The 16,825-nt window shown below is 43.7% G+C and overlaps 1 protein-coding gene across 3 annotated transcripts in view; it reads right to left on the bottom strand.

Annotated features, from left to right (window-relative positions):
* LOC122183869 (LIM domain containing preferred translocation partner in lipoma) overlaps positions 1-16,825 on the bottom strand; it is a 303,475-nt gene that overhangs the window by 6,202 nt on the left and 280,448 nt on the right. For all 3 annotated transcript variants that reach the window (XM_042878277.1, XM_042878278.1, XM_042878280.1), the window contains 2 exons: positions 3,531-3,709; positions 1,079-1,199 (listed from right to left, as the gene is read on the bottom strand). In XM_042878277.1, coding sequence (XP_042734211.1) covers positions 1,079-1,199; positions 3,531-3,709 — 300 coding nt within the window. The remainder of the gene's footprint in view (positions 1-1,078; positions 1,200-3,530; positions 3,710-16,825) is intronic.

Genomic DNA, 16,825 nt, shown 5'->3' with positions numbered 1-16,825 from the left:
AGCGCCTTTCAGAGTCGCATTATGCAGAGATGATAGCTTAGCAATCTTTGGACCAGCAAATCCACATGAGCATTTAAGGTCAAATCTGCAGCTGTTCAGTTGCCCCTGAGATGATGCTCTAAGCTAACAACGTACTGATGCAGGACCTATGTTGGACTTCAAGGAGCTGCGTGCCTGTGTCCTCTGACATCCATGTGCATGAAGCCTAGGCATCTCAACAGCCAGCATGGGGACATCCTATATGATGAATTAGGCTCTGCAAAATTTAGTGTACGAATACCTAAATGCCTTACAAAAACTAGGCCTAAGTAATGAGTTGAACCTTGGAAACCAATGACAGACTGAAGTGAACCAGATGCCTCAAGTCTCAGCCTAGACCTTTAAGCCTCAGTCCATCCTTCTTTCCAGCTGGTTATTAAAACCTGCAACTGTGACAAGAAATACGTTTGGTCTCATTTTCTTACTCTGCCATCTGCCTGATATATTATCCAGCAAGTAACACTTGCATTGAAGAATTCTTGAAGGTTCCCTAACACAGCAGTTCCCACATGTTAATTGCTTTAAGGTGATTTTTCTTCTGTCTTCAGATTCTTACCATCAAAATTATATGAAGTGTGTAATGAAACTGAACAGGAAAGTACCACAAAAAGCACTGCACAAAACAAGAATGATCATGTTTATGCGTCCATTAAAATTCTTCAACCCAGAGCCATATGTTGAGTTTCCTGTACAATCTTGCTCAAATTCTAACATGCATAGCTTTCATTTTAAGAATATAAACATGAGCAACATTTGTATCCAAGCTATAATTTATGATGTTCTCAAATATTAAGCTCTAATTAACTGAGTCACATTCTCTTGCTCTCCTAATGAACCTGTTATAAACAAGGGACCTGATTTTCTTCTAATTTGCACTGATACAAATGAGGAAAAATTCCTTGCATGCTGAAGTCAGTGAAGTAATTTGACAGTAGAGACAGTGTTACAATAGAGTTCGTCTGTCGTGCATATAACATAAGGCATTGATGAAATGATACCAACCTTTGATTTCTCTCCTTCGTGCAATCAGAATACTAACCTCACACCGGTAGCACTGGACATGGAAGTCACGATCCAGGGCGACAATGCGTACAGTCTCCTCTTGTCCTGGGGCTGGCATGATGGGCTCCTTACACACTGAACATCTTGGTGCAAATTTCCTGAAGAAGGAAGAGACACAGACTGTGGTGTCTTCACTATGTGATAGGACTGGCTTGACTCAGGGTCACTTTGGAGATCGAGAGGAGCATAGGCCTTTTCTTTCTATCTCATGTGGTCCACCATACCACCTTCTCCCTAATTTGCTATGTTCTGGTTTTGTACTCTGCAGCTGCCCATGAGAAGTGGTGATCTCTGCTCCCAGGCAAGTGGGCATCCATGGGAACATTTAGCCTGTGACGAGTCATTATTCGCTGTTTTGGTTCAAAACCTATGGGTACCAATTCCCTGGCAGCAGTTTCTCCTCACAAAAAAATAGAAACTTATACCTACAGAATCTGCTGCTGTTTAATGAGAGCTGGGGTCACGGGCTACGCAGTGACAGAGGGCAAATGCTCATGGCAAACATCAGAACACAAGGAGATCAAAGACCGTTCTCCTATGCAATGCCTAGGAAAGATTGACTCTGCCACCCAGTCTGTGACAGAAACCACCCCAGAATTAACTAGCTTAGAAAAAAAATTAAAATCTATCTGTATTAGGAATAAAGAAAAATATTAATTTCTCTGGCAGCAGATGAAAGATGCCTGTGTAGCTGCGATCTAACAAAAAAATGAATTAAACAGTGGCTATAGTGAGCGCTCTGAAAAATAACTTACATGGATCATGATGTGACCGGAGCTGTAATGGCAGTTAATTATATGCTGCTTCATGCAGGCGCTTCCTTGTGCCATTTAGCTCAACTGTGGTGTTTAAAAATACTTCACCATTTCTCTGTCCAGGCTGCTGTGGGGAATTCATTATAAGCCAAATATTAAGTCCAGCGACCCAGAAATGACTCTTGCAGATTTCAAGGGATGTGGATGCGCTTCTGCGGGCCCCAAGCTAAAGAGGTAGCTAAGAGACAGTGTGGACCTCAGGCACAGTGCTGTTATCAAAACAATGCACAAGATGTCGAGCACTCAACTTCCAGACCAGGAGGAGGGCATCACTGACCACTTAAAACGGGACTGGCCAAAGTGCTGCTAAATACGTGGAAGCCTTAAGACGTTTTGAACGTTCCATTAGCTCTTCTGCTGCTCCCATTATCTTCCCCCCTCAATCTTTCACTCAGCAATTTCATGTCCTTTGCCTGGACTGACAGCCTCCTGCTTCCTGCTCTCAGGGCTGTAAGATCCAGATTTATTCACAGTCAAAGGACTTCAGGATGGGACAGCAGCTCTTGCTCCCACTCTTTCTCCTGAAGGCTCCAGGACTTGTGGAAGAAGCAGTCTCCAAATCATAAGTGGGTTGGAAGGAAATCTTTCAGGAGCATGACTGATGCTTTAGCCTCACATTGGGCCTCTGTTCAGGACCAAATTTTATGTTACACATGACTGCTGGCACAGAAAAGCAAGACAGCACACAGCCGCCTCAGCACCTGTCAATTAACCCAACTTATCTGAGCTACAGGGAATGTCCTTATATTGGATTTTAGCATGCAAGTTGACTGTGGCTGCTTTCCATTCTGTCAAGTCAGTCTGCTTCTCTGAGCTTTCAGGCCCACACACTGATGTCACGAGGCTCAAATTAAGTCTACCCTCTTAGAAATTAAGAGATAAATGGTTGAGATGTAAACTCACATTTGTCAGTATTGATTTCCTCTTTTAATTGAGGGGTGTAACGTGTCTGTCTTTTCCATACAGTGGAAACATTTGTGCTCTGATTATATCTACATGTCTTCCTTAAATGTGATGATGGGGGTGGTAGCATGGCAGCAACAGAACTGCCTTGCAACTGTATCTTTCAACTTGCTTTAAATGGCAGTTTCACCATAAATTATTAGCAGGGCTGTATTTTTAGCAGCTTTTAAAAGCTAATTAGCAACCAGAAACAAGAGAAACTATGAGTGTCCTGTGGCCACCTAGATCCCTCTAGATGGTAAGCAAACACCTGCTGGGCGCAACAGCACAGGACCTCTCTTAATTGCTCAGGTGGAAGAAAGGGAGAGACACTGATGTGGAAGCACAGGTACAGCCAAGGAGAAACGTGCACATGCTGAGCTCAGGGAAGGCAGGGGGGATTGCAGAGCATTTTAAATAGATGAGCACAGAGGTTACCCATAAATTCGGATCTACACAAGACAAAGATCAAGCATTACCAGCCACTAACCAGTTAATCTTGTATGCCACACTATGCCTGATGGAAGTAAAGCTCTAACTACTTCGTAGTGTCTTCAGAGGAAGTGGCAGAGGGTTCATACCTTTCTGGACAGTCAGAGAGAATAAGGAATATTTTTAGGGACAAGAGAGACAGACAAGAAACAAAGCAAGTGAGAGCAGCTTGGGTCGTACTTATGGAAATCCTCGATGCAGTGGATGTTCCCACCAGCATCCACAGTGAAGGGAATCCCATCCAGGCTGCGATGGCACATGACACAGGTGAAGCAGTGGGGATGGTAGGCCTTCCCGGTGGCTCGGAGGATCCTTTCCATGATGGGCTTTGCGCATACACTGCATTGCTCCAGTGTTTTCTGCAAACAAAACAAACACAAGCAGGCGTGAGCTCCATCTCAGCAGGATGTTTATAAAGGTCAGCTGGGCTGGAGGCTACTGCTACTCAGCAGCTTTAGGTGCTTTCATTTCTTCTAGATAACTGCAATACAATCAACAAAGAGCATGTTAACAGCATGGGGCCTGGATCAGGTCTTTAGTATTACGTGAAAATGCAAAGCTGTGTAATCCCTGGGAGAAAAATCACAGCCTTCACTCAACAGCTCTGAGAAATGATCAGGGATGACCTAACAGGTGGATGTATCTGAGATACTGAAGTTCTCTAGCCAAGAACACATGAGAAAGTTGTGCAGCTGGAGTTTCTGCATGTTTGCCTCCATACTGCCCAGTCTGAATTACTTTTTGCAGCTGAGTTATCAGACAAAACCTCCATGAAGCACAGTGCAAAGCTAGAGCTCATGCTCCTGGGGCTCTACAGAGACACCCTAACTACTCCACCCTAAGAAATCCTTATCTGTCTGGTAAGTAAGCCTTAATCTTCCTCTCCTACCAGGAAAACTTCTGTCAAATTCTAGGAGTAAACAAGACAGTGCCAGGAACAACAGCATTGCATGGGCACGAGTTCAGGATGACTTCATATGATCATTTATCCATTTATCTCTATCTCCCAATGTCTGAGATGATGACTAAAATGCTATTTCCAAAGCCATCCTCCTGGCCTTACAGGTATGCCAACCTCGTAGGTGTGCCAGCCTGCTCCTGAAGCACTGGAGCCAATAAAACACCCTTCAAGTGGGCTACACTGAGCAATTTGTCTCATTTCAACTCTCACTCATCCCTGTAGTCGGTTATAGAAGCACCAGAGTAGTTTTGCTCCAAACAGCTGTGCAAGAGACACTTCTGACCCCAGCTGTGCAAGTTGCCATTTCAAACCAAGCACCCAAAACACATGTGCTATGAATCAAAGGTGCAAAACACTACCAATAAATCTATGACGATGATTTGGGTCATTTCAGTGGAGCTTAGAAGAATGAATTTCACTCACTATCCTTGCTTGATGCACCTGAAGATATCAAATGTTATCAGTTAATGTTTGAATCTTGGATAAGGCAGAATACCTATGGTTATAGTACTGATTTTGGCTGAGATACACAGATATGAGGACAGGAAAAAAAGAACACATTTAATGGGACAGAAACAGAAAAAGCTGCTGAAAGGCAGATCATGTTGACAAACAAAGGAAGGCTGAAGTTCTTCTTTTTCCTCATGCAACAAAACTCCAAGGGAAAATAGCACTTTGACTGACCACACTGCCATTGCTTCTTCGAGCCAATATTCTCAGGGGCAATATCCAGTTCTTACATGTACAGCCAAAATGTACTGTCAGGAGATGAATCACCCTCAGAAAGGTTACTTCTACACTCACACATATGTATTGGATGTTATCTCTGGGCTGCAAATCACTGGTAAGATACAAACATATACACACAGCTTCATATCAGAAGATCAAAAAGGTTGGTTCTGGAAAGCTTGATACGAAAAGTCCTGAATTGAAACCCATATGAGAACCGCCTAACATTTACATTTGTAAAGAGAACGCAGCCAGACTAGCACTGGTTTCAGCCTGGATTTTGCTTTATGATTTGTAATAGTGGGCAGGAAAGAATAATTGCTGGCCTTTCTGTCCGGTTGCTGTCACCATCATCATCGTTGTAACAGTAGCTGGTATGCCAGAAAAAGCAAGGTCAATAATTTTGCACTTGGAGGAATAACCTGGCAAATATACCATTTTGCTTTGCATACGCAGATCACATCATCTCAGTCCATATCCCTGCTGCTTTCTCTTACCACCATGGAAGGAGTGCTGAATACCTGCAGATGCAGACTGCATCACTCACAAAGCATCATCTATGACAACTTGCAGGTATGGAGCATTTGCCTCACCAAGTCATTGCTTGCTTTGTTTCCAAGAGCTGTCAACAACAGAGGCTAAGGGTAAATGAGAACGGGACAAACAAAGCAAAACAGTTTCTCAGGACATGCTCCCAGCCTCCAGCAATTTCTGGCTTAGGGCTTCCTGATCCGCAGCTCGACCTCTCTGCTTAATAGTCTAGAGTGGATGCTCCCCCCATGAACTTGCCTAATAGTCTTCTGAATTCCAATAAACACTAAGCACCCACAACACAACCAGGAATTTCACAGCTTACTTGCATATGGAGAGCTGCTCTGCTGACAGCAAAGCTGAGCACAACCATCCTGGTACCATGAGCAGAGCAGAAACCAGCAGCTGCGATCCATCCCCAAGCAGCATGGCCTGGAAATGCTCTCACTACAGATCCAGTGCAACTCCTACTCACATATCTCAGACAGAGTTCAGGCTGCAAGGGATCATCCCAGCCATCTTGTCTGACATCTCGTGTGATGCTGGCTTTGGTGGGAGTTTTGCAGTGACCATAACAGCAGGTAATCATGTTTCTGGGTTATGCCTTCAGAAAACACAAGTCTTTGCTCCCAAATCGCTGCTCAGTTGCACCATTTGACATTTTCACAGCATGTCAAGCGGTTTAAATTAACCAACTCTTGATTAAACCTTCTGTACAATCCAAAAATCAGACCTGAGAAATTAATTCTTTTCATCCTTCCAAGTCTGTACCAGTGAGGAAAAACAAAGTCATTAGATTCAGACTCCGGTTCACTCCCTGTCTGGGAGTGTATTTGCTTAAGCCTCATTCCCTGCTATATCCTTGGCTCAAACCCTTCTCTTCAAGGTGTTACCACACGATGCCAAAGGGAAAGCTTCCTCAACTCACACCCATTTGACATCAGGTTGCTGTAAGGCAGGATTTGGCCTGCGGAGCTAACAGGGTTTTCTCTGATTCTGTAATCAGGTTATCCCACATGCCTAAATGCAGCCCCAGCAGCTAACAACCTGCACAAAGGTATTTCTGCACATGATGAGAATGCCATCGCTCTAGGATTTTGTTTCTCGATTTTGCTCTCTTTCACAGTTTAGCTAACTCTCCTAGCACCTCCTGGAAGTTTCAGGCCTTCACAAAGCCAAAAAAGATGAAGAGAAATAAAACGACGGCACTGATTTTTACCTTTTCTCCTGAGCTGCCACTATCAGCCCCAGGGTGCATCTGATGAGCTTACACAGAACAGCATAGTAAGGCATAGAGAAGAAAGGTAAGAACCAGCTATGGAACACCAGTCCTAGGCACTGTGGTCAATTCATGTCATAAGAGTACAGCCCACAAGTCCAGGATGGGCTGAGGCGGAAGTTTACCACATTTTCCCAATGTTTTGGCTAAGAGGCAGGCAGTAGCCTTCCTTATTGAGACACTCCAGTCTCCAAATCTAATTTCTGGACGCTGGAAAAGAACAATTGAAATAATGCATTTCAAAGTGGAAAGCTGGTCCCATATTAAAGACTGAGTGTGGGTCTAGGCCTCTTGTGAGCACAACATCCACAGCAAAGATGTCACCTGGGGAGAATAATGAATCATGGAGTTATAATGGGTGAAGGAGACCTCTAAGGTCAACAACTCCAACCCCAATTCATCCCACCATGCCCACTCACCACATCCCTCAGCGCCACATCTCCACGGTTCTTGAACAGGGACAGTGACTCCCCCACCTCCCTAGGCAGCCTGTGCCAGTGCATCAACACTCTTTCTGCGAATAAACTTTTCCTAATATCCAATCTGAATGCACCCTAATGTATCTGTAAAGAGAAATGAATCCAAGCAAAGATACACTAAAACACAGGCAAAGAACAACTGAGGAAGACGCCCATGAGCAGCTTGTGGGTAAAAACTTGCAGACTTAAATGCAGCCCTATCAACAACAGAGTGAACATATATTTGACATTAAGTGGTGAGGAAATTGTTGAAGAGACTCCCTACAGCAACACTTGGCCTCTCTGAAATAGCAGACACCAAAGGGAGTTGCTCTGCAGATGGTGGGTTTAAACGTGGGAAACAAAGTGAGATTTCAGTCTGCTGGGAAACACTTCTGGGGTGCAAAAGCCATCAGAGACTGAAAGTGGGAAGCGGCTGAATCCCCTCTTGAAAACTTAACATCCCAGATGGAGAGCTGGCAAACAGCTTCAGGAACTGAGCTGTGGTGACAGGCAGGCAGCGTGCAGAGCATCCTGCTTTCCTAATGCTCTAGGTAATAACCCCCAGGACCAAATGCTGGGTGACAGCAGTAACTCACAATATGGTGCAGCAGAAGGACCCTCCCACAATGACCTAGCAATGAATACAGAAGAAAAAACACAGAGATTACTCATTGCTTCTGATGTACTGGCAATTCATCTGGAGCGCTAATGAACATAACCTCTCCTGCACCGTGAGCAGCAGACAGAGCAGAGCTCACACACAAAGACATGAGGATGGGCTAGCCTGTTTTGCTGGGAAAAGGGAGGTAAGTTGCTGGAATAAATTATATTGGCAACTCATGCACAGGGACATGAACTCGCTTTGTGAGCACTACAGAAGAAACATTTTTGGAGGGATTGCACAGAGGAGATGGTATTGGCTGCGGGAACCAAAAGTGACTGTTGAGCTAAAAACAGGCACACGGTCAACTGCTGTAGTTGAACTGTAACTTAGTAAAGTGTGGTAAGAGAATTGCTTTAAATCTTGTGACTCCATCCTTCATTTCCTCCAACTGTGAGGAGAGAGGAGCGGGAGACATTTTCCCCATCGTGGGATGAATTCTGAGGCTTGAAAATATTTCCATACTTAAACGAAGACGGTTAAGTGAAGACAGAACACTTTAATCTCAAAACGTCTGCTGAACGTATAAACCCCAAATTAGATCAGGTCAGTTGAAACACTGCACTTCAAATGGTTTCATTTAGGTTTTGAGTCTGCAACTATAGAGCTGGATTATAAGTTATATATAAAGCAGACATCGGCAGAGGGGTTAAGTGTCAAGATGCCATTTCAACACTTTCAAGACCTTTTTTTTTTTTTTCCCCCCATTTTTTTTTTCTAGAAAACAAACATTCAAAACCAAGGCCCCCATTTCTCTTCCCAGAGGTCCCAGCCATTCCCCAGTGATTATCTGCCCATCTTTTTCCAAAAATGGGTAGATCTTTGGTATAAATAAACAAAATTAATTCCCTAACGGCTGGCATGAAGTTCCCTCCTCCACATTTGAGAACACCTGGGTTAACTTTTCCCCTTACCTTACCAGCTGGATACACGACAAGCAGTACCTGAGCTCTCCTGACCTTCCCCAGCTCTCAGAGCTGTAGGTGCTGCAGGCAGAAGCCCTGGAAGCATCTTGACTGAATCTGATATTTGGGCCACATTGCCCAGAACTGCATCAGTGGAGGGGGGGGGGGGGGGGCAGCAAAGAACCAGAAATACCCTGAAAAAAAGCCCCTAATTCAGCCAAAGTGGTGAGCAGTGAGGGTACTCTTTAGGTAGTATAGTTTGTTTTGCTGGGAGAGGGGAGGGAAGATGCTGGAATAAATTACATTGGCAACCCTGTAACACTACCAGTATGATGTGGGTCTGAGCCCAGCACACAGCTACCAACAACTACACAGTGTAGACTCAGGCCCTGCAGGCTGCTGTTTTCAGTGGCTTTCAAATAGTTCTTCCATTCGGCTCAGTTTTCAGTGGCTTTCCCAGCACAGTAGCAATACCACGGCTGGCACGCTTCCCCCTTTCCTGGAATCTGCTTTTCTTGTCAGGATCAACCCAATTCAGCTCTGTGTTTTTGGACACAGAGCAATTGGAGGTGAATCTGGCACAGAGTTCTCTCAGCATACAGGGTGAAGGAGTCCCTTCTCCTTGCCCTGCAACTGTTAGAATAACACTAGATGTGTTTTTATGGCTTGCATTATTAGTAAAAACGACAACAAGAAGCAATCAACTCCACAAATGTGTAATAATATCAAGGCCACGATGAAAATGGAACAGGGTTTAAGAAGAGCTCCGCAACAGATTAGCAGATGTCAAAATATGCTCTACAATTGGTGGAAGAAGGACCTTCATTTGCTCTTGAAGAAAACTGTCTTACCAAACATAGGTTGGTGGATAGATTTGTCACCATCTGAGCAAACCCAAGGGTGGAGAGGAGACCTAGGAAAGGCAGCTGCTGGATGCAGCGGGCTCACAGGCTGGCCACACTAACTGGGGTGAGATAGATCTCAAACAGCTCAGCCACGGACAGGCTGATCTGTCTGTTGTTCAACACTGTTTTACAGAAGTCCCGCAGCCATTTCCAATAGCAACAAATCGAGTCTGATGAAGGAACACCGGGGTTAACTGATCTGCTCTGCATTAGGCTCGATGTCCAACCACAGCCACACTGACTCCTTCCAGCTAAAAATCCACAAGAAGCCTCATGTTGGAAATTACTTAACAACTTTCTGGCGCTCAAAGCTACTCATCTTCTCTACATTCCTTGCCTTGACAACATTGAGATCTTTGTCACTTTAAAATGGCAGCATTTATAAACATAACAAATTAGGAACTCCTACTCTAAACTGGTGGGCTGGAAGATAAAATGCCTGATTTTTCTACTGCCTTTTCAACCAAGTAGCTGTCAGAGGCAAGATGCTTCCAAGCACTTGAAAGCAACCTTAACAACAAGGATTTTGTTACATATCCTGGTTAATCAGCTCTTGTCCCTTCAGTAATTTTCCATCTGGTGAAGCCATGTTTCCAAACCTTCTCACATCAAAAACGAGGATACACACATTCTTCATAAAACCAGAGCAGTGGATCACGTTAACTATGATCACATATAGGTACTCAGGTTACACCAGGACTGCACCAGGTTCAGTGTACACCAACCAGTGTGCTGGAGTGGGCTTTTGGGGTCCTGGAGAGATGAGCAGTGAGGCAACTGAAGGTGAGTCTCCTTGGCAGGGAGGGATGATCTGATAAGGTTGTCACCATCTCACATTTCTTCAGTCCAAGGAGATCCCCAGCTTACGACCAGACCTCTGGCCCTTGTTACAACCTGCTGCATAACACAATGCCTGGAGAAAGATGCTGATTTTCAAAGATTTCTAATTTGAAGGAAATCCCTCACAATCCCTCCCAGAATGCCAGAGGTAAACAGTTTATTCAAAGATTCAGCAGCTCAGGAGAACTGGCACAGAGCTGCCACCGAAATCCCTGGACTTGGCGGCAGCAGCAGCAGCAATGCCTTGGGGGATTAGGATGGCTTCAGACCACCAGGGTCACAACCTAGAGATGAATCATCTGCTGGCTTTGCCCATTTCAAAGTCTGTCTGCAGCTAGTTTGAGAATCCACTGGAATTCTTTTTGAAGCTACCCAAGGTTCACTCTACTGTAAAAAATGGTACCACTCTATTAGCTCTGCTCCTCAGGGACAGGAAAAACACATTGCACATTTTGACAGCGTGCACTTTTACCTATTATTAACAACATGTCAGGTGACAGCACCTACAAGCCATAATCGCAGTACAGGACTCCATTGTACAAAGTGCTCCAAGGGATAAAGCAAAGCTGTTCCCTACGCCCAAGCGCTTACAGACTTTGCACTACAGATGTTACGCTGCTTGCCTCCCATGTTCTCACCATCAAACCCATCTATTCCCTCACAACATGATGTGTGTGACCTTGTTTGCCACCCTGGGAGTTCTGCCTAAATAAGGACTGAAGGATCTGTCCCATTGTGATTGCTTTCTGTGCAGGCAACAGAATTGCATGCAGCTGGGAGATGTGGCAAACAGTGAGCAGATACACTCTGCTCCTTGTTTAGATACAATTGTGGACAACACAGAGATTTAAAGCTTAATTAGCAGCGCTGAGGAAGCTGTTAGAGAGGCATTTCAAACCACTTGCAGTTTAAACTGATTAGAACTTTGTGAAAACAAAACAAAACAAAAAACAGTGTAGCAAATCGTTAGGCCAAAATCCAAGACAAACTGAACCGCATCAAAGGAAATACAAAGAGGTTGCTATCAGCAAGAAATGGGCTCTTTTCTTCTTCCTTTTTTTTTTTTTTGGTAGAGAATTTAATTTCATAGCCTTTAATAAACCTGACTCTCCAATCCAAGCTTGCCACTCTGGCAAAGAGCTTAACCAAAATAACACTGGAACTCATAGCTGGCAGACTGAAGAGACTATAAATTGGTCAAATCTGGGTGGAATACAAAAAAAATTCAAAATTCCATTCAATCTTCCTGTTTTAGAATTTTGATGTAACTGACCATTGACATGGAAATGTTATCTTGACCTTAACTGCTAAAGCTGACTTGCAGAGGAAAAAATGACTGACTCTGTGACATTTTGGTGGTTATTTATAGCTCCCCTCACTCTCCTCGTTCTTGATATTTTTACATTAGAAATGAGTTCTTGCCTGCCACGCTTTTCCTGAAGGACTGAATTTGTGACATAAAAGCCATCAAGAAAACAGAATCTTGTTAACATAGAAATCAAATTTTAGTTGAACCTGTTTCTCTCAGTAAGCAATCATCCAGCAAAGATTAGCTGTTTTTCGGTTATAGATTGAACACCATCAGCCTTTTAACTACAGCCTACTTAAAGCTGGCATTTTATGCCTCCCCTGCTCTCCAGAAGAGATATCCTGGGAAAAAAAAAAACACAAAACAAAACAAAAAAAAACACCATATAACCAAGAGAAAAAGAGGAGTACTGCTGGACAGGCTGGGTATTTCTAAAGTAGTTAAAAATCATAAATTAAGACAAGAAAAAAAAAGGCAGAATCCTCTTCACTCCTCCTGCCCCATCCCTGGAGGTGCCTGAGGCCACGTTGGTTGGGCACTGGGCAGCTTGATCTGGTGGAAGGCAGCCAAGCCCACGGCAGGGGTTGGAGCTCAATGATCATTAAGGTCCTTTCCAACTCAAGCCATTCTATGATTCCTTTCTATGATTCTAAAAAAAGTCACCTTCTTCAGCTACAAAGAAAGGCAGACAATCCATTTTCTCCTGCTTACTTCAAGTCATAAAGAAGAGCAAGTCTAAGGGGCTTGTAATAACTACCAAAAGGTCAACGTTTCAGCTGAATATCCATTTCAAGCTACTTCCACAAAGAGAATGCAAACCTTCTTGTGCTCCTCCTCTTCCCTCAGTCATGAAGTCATGTTTTCTAGCATCATGAGAAGAGCAGTGGGAAGTAAGGATGGCTGGCTTCTGTCCTTGGGTTCACCAGTGATTGCTTCATCTCATTATTTTCCATCCTTACACCTCACATAATCTGCGGAGCGGGCTTAGTCTGACACTGGAAAGCTTGTGATGCTCTGACAGAAGTACTGTCACTATTATGAATTCTAAAGCTGGCACTTAGAACTACCAAGAAGTAAACAAGTCTCTAAACCCAGCCAACCTAAAAATAAGCCAAAAGGTAATGAGATTTGCACAAAATTGCAGAGAACTTTCAATGAAACGCTTTCTGAGTGCAAGATATTTTTTTCAGCGCATACATGTGAGTTGTGAAATACAGGTCACGGCAACAGTTCAGCATAAAAATAGCTGCTTTTAATAGATAACATAATTCAATATAAAGCTTGGGAAAAGAACCAACAGAACTCTCTATGCACTTGGATGCTGCAGCTACCTGGTCTAACACAGGGAATATGATTCTCCCAAATCCCTAATGGGTTTCTTAAAGAGCAGCCAAATGCATTTAAGTCCCTGATGCGAAGAGAGAACATGCTGGAGCCTGTAGGGCAATGGGAGACTTACTCGTGCCTGGAAGGCAAGGGCTGAAACTTTAGAAGGTCCTCTGAGGTCTGAAGAGAAGGAAAAGGTAGTTACTTAATTCCTAAAGAAACTGTCAGTGAAATGCATATTTTAAAGACTTTGGCAGAACACTGGGCAGGGATCACTGGCAACTAGCATTGTACACTGCCGAGGATGAGAACAAGAAGAAACTCTTCGGACTGTGAACTGAGTGCCTGCATTCTCTCCCCCATGTGCTAAGGGGACCAGGAACCTTTTTTTGGCCAGGTTTTCTTCACAGGCTTGAACTGTCCTCTCCCCTGGAGCGACACCCATTCTTCTGTCTAGAGTCAGACTCTAATTAGAAATAAATACAGGTGCTGAGTAAGTCCAGGGTCAAATATATTCCCTAGCAGGTACTGGGATTATTTTTAGATGTAATGACATCCCTAATTCTCTTCATTCGGGTGACCTGGATGCTTGCTTCAGTTCCTGGTCTGGAGAAGCAAGTTTGAGCTGCCTGCTGAGATAAGAGAAATAGAGGAGGAAGGGATACAAAAAGGGAAATGGAGACAACTATATAAGTAGAATCCAGACAAGGGATGAAACACAAAAGAGAACTTCCAACAGAAGTCTACAGTGAGATGTGAGAAAAGTGAAAGTCTGCCTGGCTTCTAGCTGGAGACTGATGTTTATTCATCCATTCCCTCCTTCCTCCCCATTACAAAATGTTCTCAATCAGAGAAAGATACAGAGATAAAGACATCAGCTCCTCTGCAACTCCAGCCCATTTCTGCCATTACTTAACTGCTGTGGCCAGCACTGACAAACAACTAGACACAGGATTGGGAGAAAAAGGGTGATGAATAATTCCTTCCAACCTTCAAACTGATACCTTCACTACAGGGCAGATCCTCTGCATCATCTCTGGAATGACATGTGAAAAGTAAGTTGGAGGCTTTGGGTACTCCTCTGTTCAAGATATGGGGGTGGCACTGCTGGGCAGAAACTTTCTTGTAGCACAATTGCTAACCTAGTTTATCTGTCCTCTTGGTACTGTTCTTTTACTCTCTAACTGGAAAAAATTAAGGTTTCTTGTGGAAAAAAAAAAAAAAAAAAAGCTGCTGCCTTTTTTTGGACAGACAACATGGAGACTTGGACACAAACCCTGGATGGCAAAACCGTCGGAATGCAAATAAAAACGGGCTCTGTGATTTGCCATCGAGAGCAGATGGACACGTCTGAGTAGGTGGTAATTCTCTGGTGTCAGCAGGGTTAGTCAAGGATGTTCGCTCTAAAGTCATTTCTTTCCCTTTCATCACCACAAGAAATTCTGGATTAATTTGGAATATGAAGGACATTGGTCTGAGCTGTCGGTAAGGTTTATGTCAGAGCAAAGCAGACTGAAAATCAAGCTGACAGCTGGCATTTCTTTACCAGGTCTTTTACATCACTTGAGGAGGCTGCCCTGTGTATTATTTAAAGTTGAAAAGCACAGCCACTGAACACTGTGCCAGTCAGCTAACTGTCAGCTCCTAATAGATACTAACCAGATTTCTCTTTAGTTTGTGAAAGCAACACCATGAAAGGCTTTCAGCCAAGTATTACATTAAGAAAAGAAACAACAGTTGAGAAAATGCAGTAAACCCCAAAGGTGAATGAAGCTTTTGAAAAGAAGAGATTCACTTGGGCACAGGCAGCAGTAACACAAACTCCAGTCTTGTGACAGTGCTCGAGCATCAACAAGCAAAACACAGCAACAGAAGAAACCAACTCGTTCAGCCTCACTGTTTTCCTAGTGACACACTTACATAAGGAATGTACATTCATATAAACACACCAAATGTATAATAAATATTATATAATGTGCCCATTCTCCAGTCAATAGCATCTTCTCAGCGTAAGGACTTTTGTGCTACAATCACAGTGCCTATGGAACATAGGGGGAAAAATAATATTATTCTGGGATCATCCTGTTCTGTAACCATTCTGTTCTGTTATGGGGATATTCTTTCCACAACAGTGGAAAATAAAGTGCTCTGGTACTTCATACATTGTTTTAAAGGTCTGAGATCTTCCACAGTCACCTGCACCAGTAGTTGTTTCTTATTAACTGCTGAATTGCTCGTTTCCATCCTAAATTATGTTACTTCCAACTTTCCTTTCAGAAGGCCAGATATTGCTTTTTTTCCCTGCAAGAACTTCTGAACACCCAAAACAATCTGCTCCTTGACTTCTGCCAAGCATCTGTATGGGCCGTATCTTTCCATTGCTGATGGTTTAATGGATCTGCTAGGAACAATAGAAGGGGCCATTCTTCACCATGTTGTGTGGATCAGGTCCATGTGCAAGACAGGATGGCAGTAACACATAGCTCATGTATCTGAGCAACCCAGTTACCAGCCCACACAAGCAAAACAAATGAGCGCTGGTGATCTCCTAATGAAATAAACATTTTGTTGTTGGTACCACACTAACCTTACTGGGCAAAAAGATCCCTCCCTGCCTGCACTACCATGCATCTTCCAAAGAGATGAGTGAAAAGGACAGAAGGGCTAGGAGTGCTGATGAAGGGAGAGAGCTAGGAAATGATCCAAGACTTTACGAGCCATCCACTTTTTCCGGGTTTGCTGTTAGGGCAGCTTAGCCCAATTCTGCCCTACCTGTAAGCTTTCCTATGGAAAACTTCACGTTGGCTTCCTCATATGCAACATCAGTCCAGCAAGCATCTTCCTGCCAGCTCTGCAAGGGCAGCTAAGGAGTCTTGCTGGAAATCTGGCCCCAGAGAGAAACAGCAGTGGAAAGCAGCCATTTCAGAAGCACATTATTAAGCCATCAGACCAGTAGCTACAGGATCCCCACGGAAAAGTTGATCCAGGCACTTTGTATAATTACTTGAGCCCTCCCAGAGTCATTTATTCCCCTTTGTGGTTGGCAGGGAAAGTCAATATCTTCTCAAGCTGCAAAGTCATAGGGTTTTTTTTTAAGAAGCCCAGTTTGTAGGTGAAGACATTCCTCTTAGCAAAATCCTTGGTTGAGTACACTGCTTAGGACTGTTCCAGGCTTTTCACAGAGCTAATGCTGTGAGCTCAGATGAGCGTGGCATGCAGGCAGGTTTATGCTTTCCATTTCCTTTCCCTACTTATGTTTTAACACTCACATTTTAGATGAAGAAGAATAAAAATAGCTTAATTGTACATATTGCCTACAGTACTGCTGGACTCCACCTGTGGGAAGGAACTGGAGTTTAGATTTTATTAAAGTTGCACATGTTTCCAGGAGGTTGCTAATTATCCTGCGTGTTTTATACAGTATTTCTGGCTCCAGGGTCTCTCTGTACTCTTCTGAAAGAAACCCAACACAAAAATATTTGAGCTAAGATCTGGAATGCGTGACTGAAAACCAGGCACTCACTCCAGGGTTCATCTGACCCCACATATCCTTGTTCTTACCAAGCTT

The sequence above is a fragment of the Lagopus leucura genome, unplaced genomic scaffold, assembly GCF_019238085.1.
Source record: "Lagopus leucura isolate 7727_CA_CO unplaced genomic scaffold, USGS_WTPT01 Super-Scaffold_100021, whole genome shotgun sequence".
Lineage (NCBI taxonomy): Eukaryota > Metazoa > Chordata > Aves > Galliformes > Phasianidae > Lagopus > Lagopus leucura.
Note: the sequence above shows the minus strand (reverse complement) of the source record. Positions and strands in the feature narration are given on the sequence as shown.